The sequence below is a fragment of the Peromyscus californicus genome, unplaced genomic scaffold (assembly GCF_007827085.1).
Source record: "Peromyscus californicus insignis strain IS unplaced genomic scaffold, ASM782708v3 Scaffold_24__1_contigs__length_46423439, whole genome shotgun sequence".
Classification (NCBI taxonomy): Eukaryota; Metazoa; Chordata; class Mammalia; order Rodentia; family Cricetidae; genus Peromyscus; species Peromyscus californicus.
The window spans coordinates 27,199,162-27,218,402 of record NW_026294535.1 but is presented as its reverse complement, the minus strand read 5'-3'; the positions used below and the strand labels follow the sequence as shown (position 1 = coordinate 27,218,402).

The window sequence follows — 19,241 nt, the reverse complement described above, 5'->3', positions numbered from 1 at the left end:
AGCACACTACGTTTTTACAGGAAGGGAAAAAAAACATAAATGTGTAGTGATGTTTAATAAGTGACCAAGACAAATCAATCTTTCCCATTTTTTTTAATTATGTACAGATTCCTCCAAAGGACCTCAACCATCTTCAGGTATAAATGGAAACACACAGCCTCCCAGCACTGCTGGGCAACCCCCAGCCTCTGCCATCCCTTCCCCAAGTGCCAGCAAGCCCTGGCGCAGCAAGTCCATGAATGTCAAGCACAGTGCCACCTCCACCATGCTGACGGTGAAGCAGTCGAGCCCAGCCACTTCCCCGACTCCATCTTCAGACAGACTGAAGCCACCTGTCACAGAAGGGGTCAAAAGCACTCCCTCGGGACAGAAATCGATGCTTGAAAAGTTCAAGCTGGTCAATGCCCGGACTGCGTTGCGCCCCCCTCAGTCTACCAGTTCAGGACCTAGTGATGGTGGGAAGGATGATGATGCCTTTTCTGAATCTGGAGAAACGGAAGGGTTTAATAGTGGTCTGAACAGCGGTGGTTCAACCAACAGCAGTCCCAAAGTGTCACCTAAATTAGCGCCTCCAAAAGCAGGAAGCAAAAATCTCAGCAATAAAAAGTCTTTGCTGCAGCCAAAAGAAAAGGAGGAGAAAAACAGGGACAAAAATAAAGCCTGCACTGAAAAGGCGGGAAAGGAAGAGAAGGAGCAGGTGACGGAGACGGCTCCGAAAAAGACCTCTAAGATCGCAAGCTTGATCCCAAAGGGCAGCAAGACCGCCGCCGCCAAGAAAGAGAGCTTAATTCCATCATCCAGTGGGATTCCAAAGCCAGGCTCAAAGGTACCCACGGCAAAGCAAACTATCTCACCGGGCAGTGCAGCAAGCAAAGAGTCTGAAAAATTCAGGACTACCAAGGGGAGCCCTTCCCAGGCCTTCCCCAAGCCCATCACCACAGAGAAAGCGAGCACCCACGGCCTCTCTGCTCCTCAGGAGGGGAGGGAAGCTGGCCATGGGTCACCTTCTAGTTCCTGTGGACAGAGCGCTGGCAACGGAGCCGTCCAGCTCCCCCAGCAACAGCAGCATAGTCATCCCAACACTGCCACGGTGGCTCCCTTCATTTACAGGTGAGGTGGCCTCAGTAGCCCTGTGTTCGCACCTCTTCACAGTGAGGTGGGTCACATGAAGTTAAATGGCCATTTGAGAATGTTTCTCTTTGAAGCGTAGAGGACTAGAATTCTGTACAAAAGCGTAGTCTGGGGGGAAAACCACCTCGTGCGTCGGGTCCTATCCGCTCAGGAACGGAGGCCTTCAAAAATTAACTTACGTCTTGTCAAGGGCAAGATGGAATTGAGGTGCCGCGACTTTCTCATGTTCGGTTCTGTCATCCTACTGCCCTGTTAGCTCTGGCACTCAGCTACTGTCATTAGCACAAGATGTCCCTTAAAATGACTGTTGGACTCAAGGTGCTGACAGTCAATTTTTTGTTGTCATATTTGGGCTAAAGTATATCATACTGGTTAAGGAGGCTGGCCTCGAGAGCATCCGCATGTGTGCTGAAATCCCAGCTGAACCATTTACCAGCTTCATGAGTTTAGACAAGTTGTTCAAAATTTCCTAGTCTTCTTTCCTTCAATGGTTAGTAGAGATTAAAACAATAAAAAAGTAATTTATTTATTTATTCTATAGTCTAGTACAGTGCAATCCAGGAAGGGTTTTTATAAGTATACCATTTACAAAGTAAATGTTATATTAAATTCCTATAAGTTTGTAGATAAAAATAGCTATTTATATAATTAGTATATTAATATTTGCTGCTTTGTGTTTTGTGCATTCATTCTACACTGTATACATTAAATATATAATTATGTATTTTATCTATAAATATGCAGACTACACAGTTACCAAAGTAGCCCATTTTTCCTGTGAGGGGACTTGCCTCATCAGTTCGAGCTCTGTCAGTGGCTAGGATGAGTCTAATTTAATTCTCTGTCTGCTTAGTAAAGACCTGACCAAGGGAAGAATAATGTCTGCTAGTCCCATCCTGTTGGCAGGTTGTCAGATTTAAAGCAAGTAAGAAAATTTAAGAATAGGAAGCAAGACTTGCTATAATTATCATGGAGTCAAGACTGCAGTGAAATATTTTATTAATGTGTTGAATTATGGCTTTCTAAAAATAAAGACAAGAATTGCAATTGCTAATTTTTTTCCTTTGAAAGAACATAAATACTTTTCTTTGAGGTTTCATATACTGATTAAAGCAACTAAATTTCATTTGAGGGACTTGCAACATCCCTGGTCAGTATCCCTGGTCAAATGGCATTTCAGTGACAGTGCATTTAAGCCTTTGTACCTGGGTCAGGAGAGTCTGTTGTTTCTGGCTCCAAAGTCCCCAACTGGCTATTCAAAAATTAAGATGCCCCAAATCCAAATCCACATTTCAACAATATAAGAAAAGCATGGAGCTTTAAATATATCATACTCACCACATCTGTGCATTTCAAATATATTTTGCAAAGGCATCAATCATTTTTAAATCAAATATGAATGCCAATGAAAATGAATATCCATACTTAGGTATTCATCCAGCCTATTAATGCAAGTCACAGCCAACTTATGTTGCTTATTTGTGATGAAACATTCAGCAAATGAAAATTTAGTGGATTCCTTTAGAAAAATATAATGTTTTTGATTCAGCACTTTTAATCTTCTTTAACATTCCAGATAACTCTATATTGATATTGAATTTACCTATAGAACACACAGAACTCTTTGGTCATAATTCCTTAATTTTTAAAATTACATACATACATTTCCATGTGTATGATCATTTTGCATATGGAGTGACTTAAGCATAGCTAATTAACATATACTTTTTCCGCACATAGTTACCATTTGTGTCGTGAGCATACTTCATACTCCCTCAACAGTATTTTACATGCCGTCTATTATCACATGTAACCACCATCTTATACTAAATCTTAGGTCTCCTAAACGTATTTCTCCTCTCAAAAAGAAATTCTGTGTCTCTGAGCAATAATTCCCCAAACTAGGAACACCCACCCCCATCATCGCCACTAATATGTGACTCTTCTCTAGTTCTATGAGATCAGTTTGTGTGTGTGTGTGTGTGTGTGTGTGTGTGTGTGTGTGTGTGTGTGTGCGTGTGTGTGTGTATAAAATGAAAGAAAGACAATGTTCTTTTTCTATGCCTGGCTTGTTTTACTTCCCTTCTTGTCCCTCAGGTACATCCTTTTTGCCTCAAATAACAGGCTTCCTCCTTCTTTATGCTTGAATAATATTCCATCGCATTTGTGTGCAACATTAAAAGCAAAGCTTTTTCCACTTGCAATGTACCTGCTAACAGCTTCACAGGAAGCACTTGTGGGTGTGCCACCTCACCCAAACAGATTCTCCACACACCTCGAAACTTACATTTCTCCCTTTAAACTGAATGTTATAGATGTGAGATGATATAGCCCACTGGCAAGGAGTAGAGAGTACACACAGCCTGACATTACTGTTTAGAAACATGGTCTCGAGTTCTTATTATTAAGAGATTTTCCATTCATTTCACACAGCAACCACAGGTGAGACAGTTGTTTTGCTCGAACTGTTTGGGGGGCCCCCAGGCAGTGGGATCAGAACCCGTCCCTAGTGCATGAGCCGGCTTTTTTGGAGCCCAGTGCCTATGGTGAGATGCTTTGTGCAGCCTTAGTGCAGGGAGGAGGGGCTTGGACCTGCCTCAACTGAATGTACCAGGTCTCAAGTTCTTGAGACTATGGCTCTCAGAGCCACAATCATTGCTTGGTCATGTGACTTCTAGTAACCTACTTAAGGATTTTGAACTTCAATTTTCCAGTCTATAAAATGGAGATGAAGTAATCGAACCTAACTCACATGACTCTTTTCAGGATTAGGCTGGTGTTTTCACTATATTAACTGCATCTGTCATGTCCTACACAGCCTTCTCCAAATCGTTCAAAGAGTGATTGATGACGAGTAGTTGTTTTAAAAGATTTAAGGACGCAATTCCATGTAAAACAGTCATCATTAATGGCAATAATAATACTTAGGCTATTGTCATAATATAAATAAAACTAACAAAACACATAATATAGTACTCTATATATGAAACAGTTATGAAATATTATCACAGAATTTTATAAATGATAAAATTATGTCCTATAAAGGCAGAGTTTTTCCATTCTCATGTTTTCCTACCATGAGTGAGAGAGGTTTACATTTTTGATTCATGGCATTTTGAATGTGACACCACATGTCTTTCCTCATTCTAACTATCCCTGCTCATGTAAGAGCCCTTCCTGAAAGCCACCTGACATGTTTTATAGGTGTTGTTAATTATTTGAGATAATAATAGTCATGATTTATGACTTTATAATGGCAGTATCATCTTTTAAAATATCATCTGTTAGAGGTTACCTACTGAAATCCTCCATGTTGCAAGATTGATATTCATTTCCTGACTTAAACTTCACCACAATCCATGAGGATGTGATACTATTCTTATTTATCAGAAATGGAGAAGCAGCGATTTAGATCCAGAATAGTAATGATGTCAGAAAATTACAGAGTCTGCAAGAATTTGCCTGTGAAACAAATTCTGACTGACTGCACACATTTTCTCTTCAGTGAGCCTGAACGTGAGGACATGCTCTCCTCTGTCAGTCCTTTCTGCAATGTGGAAAGAATGAGCATTATTACCAGGGAATTCAGACTAGGAAAATGTCAATAATACATTTGCAAACTTCTCAATCAGAACTCACTTATAGATGGGGTGTGGTGGTATACACCTGTGAATTCCACAACTTAGGTGGGAAGATAGGGGAGTGCATGATTGTGACCAGTCTTGGCTAGAAGAAAGAGTACACCTAAAAAAAAAATTATAATAAGAAACTGTGAATTGTTATTAACTGGTATAAATTAACATAATACATATTTTGCATATAAACATATGCATATATAATATTTAAATATACTTAAATAACCTACACAGAATTGGAAGATTATTGGGCTCAGGGTAATTTTTTAAGCATTTTATAAGTCTTTCTTAGGATCATAGTTAGGCTAATATTACTGTGATAAAACACTATAGCCAAAAACAACTTGGGGAGGAAAGGGTTTATTTCATTTTTCACTTCCAAGTAATAGTCTGTCACTGAGAAATTGAGAACAGGGAATCAAGAAGGGAGGGGGGTAGGAACCTGAAGGCAAGAACTGAAACATAAACCACGGAAGAACACTAACTGCCCAGCTCCTCATGTCTTGCTTAACCTGCTTTCTTACACAACTCAGAATCAACTAACAATAAGTGGTACTTCTTCCATGTGTTAACCCTCTCAAAGTAATCATTAATCAAGGAAAATTCTCACAGCCTTACCCATAGTCCAGTTTGGAAGGCGAATTTTCTCACTGAGGTTCCTTCTTCCCAAGTGACTATGACTTGTGTCAAGTTTACAAAATCTCACCAGAACACTTACTTAATTACCATCCCTACTGGAACACTTATATATGCTCCATAATGTTCTTTCTCACCAACTGTACATCCAGAATCCCATAAATACAATGTTAAGTTATGATAGTTAAAGGTTTTCATGCAATCTAACTTCACATAAAACAACATATTTTACATCACTTTTGTAACTCAATTATCCCCACAAAGAAATGAGTATTGTAAATTTATTATGCTCTTTCCTCACTTAATGAGCAGAAATAACTGACATTAAAAGGTAGAGAATTGAAGAGATGATTGTAAGTTCAACAGAAGAGGTTCTTAACAGTCACAACAATTTGAAATTGGAATAGCCTGCCTTTGTAAGTGTGAATATGTCCACAGAAACATCTATGAGATAGTAACACAATCATTTGACAGGCGTTAGAGAAAAGGGAATCACCAGATGCTATACTTTTCATATACCCATCCTTCACTCTTCAGGTGACTTGCAGTGGTGTTACAAAGGTAGGAGATGCGATAAGAATATAATGAAATACATGAAACATTGCTGATATAAAAGTGCATTGTATTCGAATTTATATTGAAGACATTTCTTTTTAAATTTTTAAAAGTTAGTATAGTCAATTAGTGTCTAATAGCGAGGTCAAAGTAAGCAGTGAGACTTAAAGGCTGGATTTTGTCAGGTGTCTAAATCTAGTTTTCTTGTTTTTTTTTTTTTTTTTTTTTTTTTGGTTTTTCGAGACAGGGTTTCTCTGTGTAACTTTGGAGCCTGTCCTGGGACTCACTCTTACTCTGTATCCCAGGCTGGCCTTGAATTTACAGAGATCCACTTGCCTCTGCCTCCTGAGTGCTGGGATTACAGATGTGCACCACCACTGCCCGGCTAATCTGGTATTTGGCAGTTTTACAATCCAGGTTAAAAGGAGCAAAGGAATAAACTGTGCATTGCCATATACAGTCTAAAAATGAAAATATTATAAATATCTGATATTCAGGAGAGTCACTGCTCCAAACCCTCAGGAATTAGAGCTCTACTTCCTATGTTTCTTTCTGTGTTCTGGGGAAATTATTGTCTCTCTTCCTTATGTTCGTTACTATGCTGATGCTGTGAGGAGGCACCATGGCCTAGGCAACATAAAACAAAACAAAAGCACTTATTTTGAGGCTTGCTTACAGTTGTAGATGGTTGGTCCATGATCACGGTAAAGAGCACACGGCCATGATGCCAGATCAGTAGCTGAGAAATTTATATCCTGATTCTCAGGCAGCAGGCTGAGAATGAAAGACGAGACATGGCATGGTCTTTTGAAACCTTACATCCCATGCCCAGTAGCATACCTCCAACAAGGACACACCTTCCAGTCCTTCCCTAACAGTTCATCAACAAGGCACTAAGCATCCAAATATATGAGCCTATAGGAATATTCTCCCACAAACTACCACATGCTTTAAGACATAAATGAGACTTCTTTGTTGGAGGATAAACTAGGTTAAGTGTTTATGAAGGAGCAACTTGGTGACTGTCAGAGTCCTTATCTTAAAACATGTATAGGAAGTTCCAGTTATCTAAAGTAAAGATAGAGGTTGGCATGATCTTCCTCTATAGGACTCCTTTTTTTTATACTATTACTGTGTGTTCTTCAGTTTGGCTTTTAATTATTGTTAAAAATGGTTTCCTTGACTAGGGTTTCAAAATTACCCTGTTGTCTCCTTAAATATATATATATATATATATATATATATATATATATATATATATATATATATATATATATATAAAATTCCCATCTGTCATTCCTTTTGAATGTATTACTTTACATTTATATTTCCAATATTTACAACATTATCTAAAAAAGGAGTGAAGCTATTAGTTAATTCAGGAAAAAAAATGACACTTGCATATGTCAACAGTCACAAGCAAAATTTTAAAACAGTTGTTAGCCTTTTTCATAACCTGCTGTTTTGAACTCTGTATTCTTTTCTTTTCTTCCCATTTATAGTAAATGCCAATAAAATGATGTGTTGAATATAGTGCAGCACCCTACAAGCAAAGGAGTTGAGGCAGGGCCTGCCTGGGCAGTTCTCAGAAGAGAAAATTATCCCTAGCCAGCAAAACATGACTAATGAAGAAAAGAAAATCACTGAGTGTTGCAAACTTATAAATTAAATATAGATTGCATGCCTCTGTAACTCTCTATATCTGTAAAATTAGGTCAATGAAATACGATTTTGGTGTAAGATTATATCACTTCTGAAACAGCATCATAGACTGCTATCAGAGATTTGGGTCATACGTTTTTGTACAGTCTGGATTTGCCTAGGAAGTGACATGGAAAACTGTCATGTGTATATTCTGTATTCTGAAAGGCCAAGAATGCAGAACACTAGTTTCTAAAGTGCTCGCTCACAAGGTTTGAAGCTTAGATTATTTGTTGAACAATAAATAGAGCAGGAGGGGCTGTGAGTTTACAAGGATTGAAAAATGGAGCACATAACCGTCTTTCAAATAAAGCATTGTACACCCGCAAGCAACCTCTGCAGATTATACTGCAGATGTAGATTTATGGGAACTGGGCATAATTGGTCATCAGCACACACTCAAGATTATTGAATTCTTGCCTTGCAAGCCTGTCTTTTGCTAGGCTTGATATATTTATGTGGATCGGGGAGTAGTTTAAATGCCCTCACACTGCAGTGTTTTAAAGAGGAAATACAGAGATGCTCCTGGAAGATGGACTATTGCATTGAATCCTGCTATAAGCTGGCATTCTCTAAGCATAAGGGCTATGAGCAACCTCCCCTGTATTTGGCTTTTGAATTTTACTTTATGGTATTCTAGAAAGAGATTAAATTTGTAGAAAATGTAAACCAGTATTGCTGATACATTGTGTATATATACTGTATTTATGATACCTTAAAAGATTTAATTTTATTAATTGTCCCCCAAATACCACCTTTAGTCATTTAATATAGTTTTATTAATTTTTTAATTTATTTTACTTACCAACCACAGTTTCCCCTCCCTCCTGTCCTCCTATCCTCTTCTCCCACCTCTTTCCTACCTACCCCCATCGACTCCTCAGAAAGGGTAAGGCCCCCCATGGGCATCAACAATATATGGCATATCAAGTTGAGGTAGGACCAAGAAGCTCCTCCCCTATTGGGAGGTATTAAGGCAACTCCACGTAGTTAAAAGGGAGGTTTATTTTGTGGGATAACTTAAAAGTAAAGGGATAGGTTACGGGGTCCAGGAGAGGTGAAGTGCAGTCCAATGGTGTTCTCTGGAGAACTCTGCTTGGTCTACATCCAATGTTCAGGATCCAGGAACCAAAAAAGCCTGCACATCCGGATCTCAGTCTTAAGAGCTCCTGTCTTGGCCCCGCCTCGTAGGCATGAGAGTTACCGAAGCCTCAAAGGGGTTAGTACTTCCAGGTCAAAGCTGGAACAGCTACCCACTACACTCCCCTCTGCATCAAGGCTGAGTGAGGCATCCCACCATAGGGAATAGCTTCCAAAAAGGGCAGTTCATGTGTCAGGGTCAGATCCTGGCCCCACTGCTAGGAGACACACAAACAGAGCAAGCTACACAACTGTCACCCACATGCAGAGTGTCTAGGTCGATCCAGTGCAGGTTCCACAGCTGTCAGTCTGGAGTCTGTGAGCTCCCACTAGCTCAGGTCAGCTGTCTCTGTGGGTTTCCCCATCATGACCTTGACCCCCTTTGCTCCTATAATCCCTCCTCCCTCTCGGCAACTGAACTCCAGGAGCTCAGCCCAGTGCTTGGCTGTGGGTCTCTGCATCTGCTTCCATCAGTCACTGGATGTAGGTTCTATGATGACAATTAGGGTAGTCACCAATGTGATTATAAGAGAAGGCCAGTCCAGGCACCCTCTCCACTATTGCTAGGAGTCTTAGCTGGGATCAGTAATTTAAAATTAATTTTGTAAGTAGTAGTCACGCCTTCCTAGCAATCTTCAGTTTCTTTGCTCTTTCCTTGACTTTTATAACATCCATACTTTGAAGGCCAGTTTTCAATAATTTCCTTTTATCTGGGTTTGTCTGATATTTGCCCATCATTAGACAAACATCCTTATTTTCCTACAGTGTCACATAAATAATGCTTTTTTTCACCCCATTGCTTATGTGAAAGGTATTGCATTATACAACTATTTATGTTTTCTATTATTGTGGCATAAGATTAGTCTGCTTATTAAAGGTAATATTTCCCATAGTTTTTTATTTTAAAATGAATTCTATGTCTAATAAACATTTGTAGAGGAAGATGTTTTGAAATGGTATTAAAAACTTTTATTTTTTTAATCTACATTCACTCATAGCTTTTAACATCCATTGAGGTTTCATGCCTGAATTAAAATTATATTCTAATGATGGTGATTTCATAATTCCATTTTTTCTTCTGTATTTACTTCATGCCACTGTACTTTGAGAAAGCTGATTCTCTCTGTTATCTATTCATCCAAATGGTAATGACGAATAGAATCCAGTTTCATTTCATGGGTTGTAATTCATTGCCACCATAATTCACTTTCATGTTTAAAGTTTCCCCAACTATGCCACTGGGAGATCCTTCAAACTACTTTGTATGCCCTTTTAACAAGCCTTACCACTCTCTAAGAATCCCTTTCTTTGTGGCTTAATGTGTTTTTGACTCATCGTGTACTTTCCCTAAATTGGCTTCATCTGTTCCTTAATGAGCCCCAATCTCTTGTCATGGAGAATTATATTTTAAACCATGTTATTGCTTCTAGCTTTTCTAAGTGGTCAAAACTAAGTTACCTGGGTAAGAATATATATATGCATTCACATCACAAACTATGCACTGTGAAATTTAGATCAGCGTAAAAGTACTCACTTTATAAAATTTCAATTTTGAGATAAGGCCTAATATGTGTTATCAGAATTCTTAAATGGCCAGCAAAGTGTAACGTGTAGATCAGTTGATGTTGTCACACTCAATATTGTCTCTTACAGACTGAACTGTCTATTAGCGAAGGGAACTTGAAATACAATACTGAGAGTCCAGAAGCATTTAAATGCAGCAAAAATTGTCAAAGTAGTAATTGATCGTTCACCATTTGCAGGCAGCCTAGTTCAAGTATTGGTTAAGCATCTACCTGGGCCAATGGTCAGACAGGTAGAGACTGTAATTTCTGCAGCACCTACCTTGCAGAATTGGAGTGAATTTGAGTGTTGTTGCAGAGGTATTAATTACATTAGACCAATATTTGTGACAAAGAAAGTACATAGAGGTTCATTTTTGTGCTAATCATTGTTGAGATTTCGATTTATTAGATCTACAACCTTTAGTAACATTTTGTAGACCTGGAGAAGTAGAGCTCCACATGAACTAAGCAGTATATGCCAAGCTACATGTCATAGTTTCAGTAGGTACGTGTAATGTGTGCCATCATCATGCTGTTTGTGTGGAACAGGAAGGATGGCCTACGATATTCACTCTGTCAAATCGTACCTTTGGATTTTGAAGTCTTCATAAACTGTTTCATAACAAGACCCAAATATTCTTATTCCATTATATATAATAGTCACAAGAATAGAGGGCATTTGGGAATTGCCCAGAAACTTGGCTTGTTTTTTGATTATTTATAATAAAATGTAGAATTTTGCTAATGATCATCAATTACATCCTAATAGATCAGAGCTAAAGTCTAATTCTACTGCTTTTGTAAATAAAACAGGATAGATACATGGCAGTTTTGTAAGGTACGTGGAATCGAGATGCCTGATCTGAACTTGTGAACATAAACTGAGAATAATTTCTAAGTTCTTTTGAAAATGATGTGACGTTTAGTGTCTCATGTTCCTTTTAATGATTAATCTGTATCCATATAATTGATGCTGTAAATGACTCATTTCGAGAGTTCCATGGTATATCCACCAAAGAGCTTGAAAATAAACAATATTCTCTTGTGCCGTAAACGAAAAAGACACCAAAAGTAACCAGCCAGAAGTATGTACTTCCACAATAACACAATAAAATGGAAGCATCTGAGGTAACACTGAGCAATTAAAAATGTGAACATACCTTCTAAGTGTCTCAGTGAAGGGACAATAAAGGTATAGCCACGAGATCAGTATCATGTAATGAGGAAGGTAGTCACAGTCAACTCAGAAATGCTTTCTAAGCTCTGTCTTGCAAAGAGCAAAATCCCTACTCTCAAGATGTTCTAAATATCCTCCTGTTCCATACAGACTTTACTAGAGGGACATCCTGTGAATTTTTATATTTTGATCACCTATTCTGCCTTCCACAACAGCTGCTGGTATTGATCAAATAAGAAGCAACTAGCGTTGAGCTTTAGACAGTCATTTCAGTAAACATGCAAGGTAGCACAGCTTCTGGGAGATGGATGGCTGAATACTAAACCTGCAGGATTTTAAACTAATCTTAGCTCAAAGCCAGCTTGCCAAGGTAGGGTGCCTTTTTGACACTGCTTGGACAACAGTCGGGCACCTTTCTGCAGGGACTCCAGCATACATCCATACTCCATTTTTAAACTCTCTCAACATATAATAATGAGAGGATGTTTGCCTTCATATTCAGACAAAATAGGCTAAGAAGTCAGGAATATAAAATGTTTCACAAGAAATGGGTCTTGACTAGGCCATGGTGGACTCCAGAGATAGTACAGTGGGACAACCAATATACAGGGTATATAGAGGAACCCAGGAGGCAAAGATGAATCTAAATACGTCATAAAAGACATAGGTATTCCTTTTTAAAATGTTGACTGGAATCCATATGCCTCAGGAAATTGCCTTTCCAGACCCTTGCTCATAGTAGCAATTGAGTGCACAATTCTTATGCAAGGCTCACATATTGCATTGCTTTGTACACATGAATGAATTAAAGTTTGAGGATGCTACATTACTTGATAATATGACTTGAACTAATGATAAGCCCCAAATTATAGCCTAACCCAATGCATGCAACATTGTTTCAATCTTCCTTGCTTTATCCACCAATAACACTGCCTTACTATCCCTGCCGATATGAATTACTCGTGTACTTATCAAATATTTGGGGGGAACCAATGTACTGAACATAAAGCTAGACATTAGGTTATAATGGAGAGGTGAAGCATGGAGAACAGACTCTACTTTTGGAGAGAAACCTTAGTCAAATAATTCTATTGGATTTATATTACAAAAATATGAGAAGCTAACAGGAAAGAACCAGGCTACACAAAGTGCTTACATTGTGAGGATTTTACCTGGTGAAATTATAGAGAATTTTTATAGAATTTGATGCTAAAATTGAGCTGAGAATCTCAGGGAAAGACTGAACTGGATGAAGGAGGGAAGAAAACACATACAGACATCATATTGAGACAGGAAGCTATGCAAAGTGGGCTGAAGACCCTTGTGGCCATGGAAATGTTATTAACAGGTCTTTATTCCAGAGGATGCCAGCAAGCAGGTAGGAATCAAGCCATCCATTGCTTACAGGCTCAGTAGACTCAATGAAGACTGCCACCAAGGGCTTTTGGGACAAGGAGTAGATTGTGAGTTCAATTCTACGCATGATGACTTTAAAGTATGTGTATGTATGTGTGTATGTGTGTGTGTGTGTGTGTGTGTGTGTGTGTGTGTGTGTGTGTGTGTGTGTAACAACCAAAAGGAAATACGAAGTGATAATCAGATTTTAAAAGAAGGTAGTGTGTTGGAGTTTTTGAAGCTCTATGAGGCATCCTACTTTTATTTCTGCTTCATTGATAAAACACCATGGCTAAATACAACATGGAAAACAAAGGATTTATTTGGTTTATCCTTTCTGGTCATAATCCATAATTGAGGAAACTCAGAGCAGGATCTCAATCATTTACAGTATATGGGATCTTAGAGCACTGATTCTCAACCTATGGGTCGTGACCCATTTACCCTTTCACAGAGTCCCATAAGACCATCGGAAAACACAGATATTTACAATATAATTCATAACAGTAGCAACATTATAGTTATGAAGTAACAGTAAAAATAATTTTATGGTTAAGGGTTACCATAATATGAGTAACTATATTAAAGGGTTACAGCATTAAGAAGGTTGAGAACCACTACCTTAGAGGAAGGTTGCATATTGGTTTGATATAGGCTCATGTTCACCTACCTTTCTAAAACAGCCCGGATCCACTTGCCTAGGGATGGTACTGTGCACAGTGAACTTGGCTCTCCTATATCAATTAATAATCAAAAAGATGTCCCATAAGCTAGGCTAGTGTGATGTAGGCATTTCTTCAGTTGAGGTTCCCTCCCCCAAAGTAAGTCAAGTTCACAACCAAGAATGGCTATCACATGTGGACATATAATACTTAATTCAATGAATATGACTGAGACCATCTAAGAAGACTGTTAGATGAAAAACAAAAGAATCTTAGGGTGGGCCTTTGACGACCCTTCTCAAGATTTGCTTTCTGATTCTCCAACTAACTATAGCTGCAACATTTAGTGATTTGCCTTTTCTCAAAGGTAGCAATGCAAAGATGGAAGTTTTAGAATCCAACGATACTAGGAAGCAAAATGGAGTTTGGGTTGTAAAGTGAAGGCCAGAGATTCTGGAAGAAATGAAAGGTCTGATGTTCAACATGTCCCCAATATATCAAACAAAGTGAAGGAGAAAGATGACAGTTAAGTCAGCATCTGTTATTTGAATGCCGACGACACTTTTAAATTTGCTATACTGTTTAAGGTAAAACAGAGTAGGGCTCCTCTGCCAGAAATTAATGGAGGTCAGCATGGCTTGACATAGAAATTATTTCTTTGTTTCTTTTTCGAGTCTCACTTCGTGTTTATGACACATCCATCCAAGGATGAAACATAGCTTTAAAGGATTACTTTAAAAATAATCAGTTTTTTTAAATTTTTATATCAGCCAATTCAGTAACAATCATATCTTGTGTGTGTGTGTGTGCATATATATATATATGCACACACACACACACACATGTGGTGTTATATATGTCTGAAACATAAATAGATGTTCGTCTGTTCTGTGCATGAGTGAATATGGATGCCCCTATATGGAAGTCAGAGGTTAAGGTCAGGTACTTGACTGCTGCCCACTTTATATTTAGAGACAGGGTCTCCAACTGAACATGGAGGTCACCAATTCAGCTGTATTGGCTGGCCAGTGAGCTCCGGTGATCTGCCTACCTCTCCCTTCTTTGCTCTGCCATTTTAGACATATCACTGCATGTAGATATTGATGTGTGTGTTGGGGATCCAAACACAAGTCATACTTGTGTGGCAAGCACTTGCCAGACTGAGCCGTCTTGCCATCTCCCCATCCCGTCTTTCCTCTCCCATCCTCTCCTCTCCCGGCTCCTACTAAAACCACCCAACCTTAGTGCTACCAGAGATCCCAGACTAGCTTTAGACTCTTAATGCTCTTGTCTCTACCTCTGACGTACTGAGATTGCTTCCGTGCCCCAAGGTGATGGGCAAATGTCAACTAGTTCTGATGTCATTGCTTATATTTTATTTTTCTCAAAGTCAAGATTTAGGAAAAAAAATCATAGATCAGTCAAAATTGACTCAAAAGTATACTGAAATTTGTTGCACAGACGAATATTTCTATAGATGTTCTTAAAGTAAGACATAATTATGGATGACTGGCCATGCTTCAGACTCAGTACTGTAAATGAAATTTTGAGTAAGGAACTGCAATCCCTTACCAACAACATAGTCCAGCGGCACCCAGTATTGTACTAACTTGACTCCTGTGTCTCAGTGGTTCATGCTGTGACTTTCTCAAACATGAGCTTTTGAATCAAATATGTGTACATTTTATATCTGTATCAAGAGATTCCTAAAATGTTCACCTGTGTATAGAGGAGAGAAACTGCATAAAGTAAGATTGGAATATCTAAAGTGCATGATTCCTTTGTTGAATGCTTTCCATTTTATTAAACAAAACTTTACTTTTTAATCTCATACATGCTATACACTATTTACATGCACACAAATACAAACATATGAAATATCAGTGAAAGGATTTGTTTCTGGTTGTCTTTAATGTTCCAGAGTCCTTTGTAACTAAATCATTATGGTTACAGTTATAGTTTACTGCCTATTTGTTACTTAATCTTATGTATTATATTTTAGGATACATTTTTTAAGGTAGGCATTAAAAAGAGTTTCAGGTGTGGTTTCAATGATTTGCTATGCTTACAAAAGCATTATATGATCAGATGTTATATAAAATGGACATGCTTTTGTTTATTTCAACCAATGCAATCAACTATCGGTACATTCAGGTTTTCAAATGCAGAAAAATCCAGATCTGAGTCAACATCTTACTTATACTTGGGTGACATATATAAAATAAGTTCTAAAATTCTCATACAGAGGGATATCTGTGGAGCATCTCAGTCAGAGGAAAGAGTTATCAACCTTGATGGAAAACTTAAAATGAACTGATTTCTCCATACACTAAAGAACTACTTTAATGAGTCATTAATGATCACAGTTGTTGTCTTTGTCTTCTTGATTAACTTCAGAGCACATTCAGAAAATGAAGGCACCTCTTTACCATCTGCTGACTCCTGTACCAGCCCCACAAAGATAGACTCTTCATATAATAAGACGGCTAAGCAGTGCCTAGAAGAGATATCTGGTAAGTGTGCAGCTGATTAATGCAAAAGTCAAACCTGAAGTTTTTTCATAATAAACAGTCTATTTTGTTAGGTCATATTTGCTCTGTGTTTTTTGTAAAAGTGGACTCCGTATATTTCAAGGTTCAGAGTTTCTCACATATTTGCCTGTTCCGGTGAGGGTGATCATATGTTGCTCTGAAAAGAGTGAAAAGAGTGGTGGTTCTTTCAGAACCTGGAAGTGGAATTTGCTTTAAGTCATTTTGCCTCTAGGGAACTTCTGTGGTTAGTAGAGTAGTCCTTGGATATGTATGGAGATTAGAGATCTACTAAAGAGTAAGCCTAACTGTGAAGTTTAGAACTCATTCAATCCTGTCCTATGTTTAATTCTGTGATGCTTATAATATTTCTATAGTGCACATCTTGGGGAAAATCTGGTTGGGAAGATGTTTCCTTGTACAAATGTAGGTGATAGAAGAAAAGTTTCAAATCGCCCAGGTACAATTATCAGATTTTTAACTGCATAAAAATGGATTTTCCCCTTGAGTCGAGTATTTTTCCATCGATTCAGACAAGCCTAGGGTTATATGGAAAACCTTTCACATAATTTTATGTGTATGTATTATGTATAATATAGTCATTTTTGCTCATTTATGAGACCCAAGTAACTTCTTAGAAAACTATATTGTCATTAATTGGAGAGAGAATTTAAGAAAATTTGATAGGGTTGTGATTAGAGGCACAGTGTCTGTTTTTTCAACAAATCTTTGGGTTAGCCTTCATATGTTCACTGCCAAGTCCAAAGGCAAAAACTAGGGACCAATTTGAGTTTTAAACATTTCTGTATTACTTCAAGACTTCTAAATCCCATTTTGAAACTCAAAAAAAGTAGCAAAATCACAACTGGGGAGGTTAAGAAATGCCAACACTTTTATAGCCATGAAATTCAATTCAGCAAGCATGAGCCCTTCCTGAGATACCTGTCACTGAGTCATGACAGAAATGACAAAGCAACACTCCAGGTGTCACTGTGGGAATGAAAATGGTTGAGACTGTTGGGCATCTGTGACTTCAGATGGCAAAGTCAACACAGGGCCAGTGCAGGGAAGGAGGATGAATTATGATGTGAAGATATAGCTCTGGTGATGTATTTATAGACCTCAGACATTCAAGAGAAGTGTCAAGATGATGCTCTGTCCCTGTGTTGTGACAAGACATTTTATAAACGATGGTGTGAAGAAGCTTCAATTACCATATCAAATGTGCATGAACATCTGCATTATGACTATGCAGTACAGTGCTCCAGTCTATAGTTGGAAGTGAATTTGAGTGGAATTTGAATTGTAATCACTGTTTCACCAAGAAACACTGTTTTCTGAAGTTAATATATCCATGAGTAGCTCTGATGGGATAAATAATCCGTAGTTAATTTTACAGCTTCTTATTCTGTCTATATTTAATCTTTTTATATATTTGAAATTAGTAGTTCTATTTAATGTTCTGGTGTTTTAATAGAATCTTTGAAAATGTAATATAAACCAGATATTAGTACAGTAATGTAATGGATTTATTAGATGGGCAAGTATTTTGTAGAAATATGGGTCACAGATTTGAGGAAGGAGAGGAAACAGAAAATAGACGCTGAAATGAGTCCTGTGCTATGATGTCATTTTTACCATTATCTGTTTGAAATCAGCTTTACATTCTGGATCACTCTTCCTCCCTCCAAGGCAATCCATGCCTTCATTTATGGTATTTGAAGAGTTTGAATAAATGGTTCTCCCAAGAATTTAGCCTCTTCCAGGGACCTTTTCTCACAACCCCTTCTCATAGTCAGTGCCTAGGCCTGGGCATCATCAGGAAATATAACTTCTCTACAGCATCTTTGCCATGAATCCTGTTCTCTTTTTTTAAATTACTTTATATGAATGGATGTTTTGTTCACTATGTATGCTTGTATATGATATGTGTCCCTGGTGCCCACAGGGGTCAGAAAACGATGACAGAGCTCCTAGAACTGACATAACATCTTGTTGTGAGCCACCATCGGACACCATAGTTGAACTCTGGTCCTCTAGAAGAGCAGCCAGTGCTCTTAACACCCGAACCATCTCCTCAGCCCTATAAATCCTATTCTTACTGCTTGAAGTTCCCTGTGTTTACAGTACTCTTCCCACTGTTTCCTGATTCCACAACAATTCTGCTGGGATTTCCATTTTATGAACCTCATGCTTTCTTATTGCCCTTTATCAAACTACCTCCCTTTTGATCAGCTTAGTAATTGTGGTAACTGAAGAATTGTTCTCCCCATTCCCCCCACATCCCTAATTCCTTTATCATTTCCCAATTCACCAGAACAACAACTATCGTTTTATTCTATTCTTCGCCTATTCCATATCAATAATGAATGAAGGAGATGAAATCTACATGCTGGTTGGGGTGACTCACTCTGTACTAATCAGTTCAGTCTTAGGAGTTTCTAGCAGCCCCAGTAAACATTGTGGTTTCCTAATTCTTCTCAGTCTCTCAAATGAAAATATTACTCCTTTCCTCTCAAAACTCCAACACTGCCTGTCCTAGTCCTTTTACCTTTTAAACTTGATGTAACCTTACTGAATGGGATGAAGAGAAAGGAAGTCTGTGAACTCTGCTTCCATATCTACCCACTCAGAGCATTTACTTAGTACCTATTTCCTTTGCTTTTCTTAGACTGCTGTGTGTGTGTGTGTATATATATATATATATATATCCCCTCTCTACCAAACCATCTCTTTAGACCACAAAGTGATAACTTCGGTGTAATACAAACAGCTTGCCCTTTGCCTTCCAACACAGCCATGATGTAGTTCTTTTGTCCTTCTCTGAGAAGCCTTCAAACCGGCCACTAATCCTTCCTCATTGTTGCCCGAGGTTACGCTGACCAGCTTTTTCACTTCATGTCTGCACTGAAATTGCTCTTAATTGGAGTTGGTATAATTGGAGACCTGGCGAAATCCGAGGATTAGGCCTCAGGGTTCATCTTATTCACCTCTGACCAGATATCTGCCCTCTTAGAAAAGAATCCCCTTAGGAAAGAAAGTTTCAGGCTTGATCTCAAAATGCCATTTATTCCCCCCCCCCCAACCCTCACTGTTCATTCTTTCCTGGTAATCTT

The 19,241-nt window shown here is 38.3% G+C and overlaps 1 protein-coding gene across 7 annotated transcripts in view; it reads left to right on the top strand.

Moving 5' to 3' along the window:
• The window catches only part of Nav3 (neuron navigator 3), a 775,186-nt gene that overhangs the window by 595,900 nt on the left and 160,045 nt on the right, over positions 1-19,241 (top strand). For all 7 annotated transcript variants that reach the window (XM_052753308.1, XM_052753309.1, XM_052753306.1 and 4 more), the window contains 2 exons: positions 108-1,110; positions 15,995-16,110. In XM_052753308.1, coding sequence (XP_052609268.1) covers positions 108-1,110; positions 15,995-16,110 — 1,119 coding nt within the window. The remainder of the gene's footprint in view (positions 1-107; positions 1,111-15,994; positions 16,111-19,241) is intronic.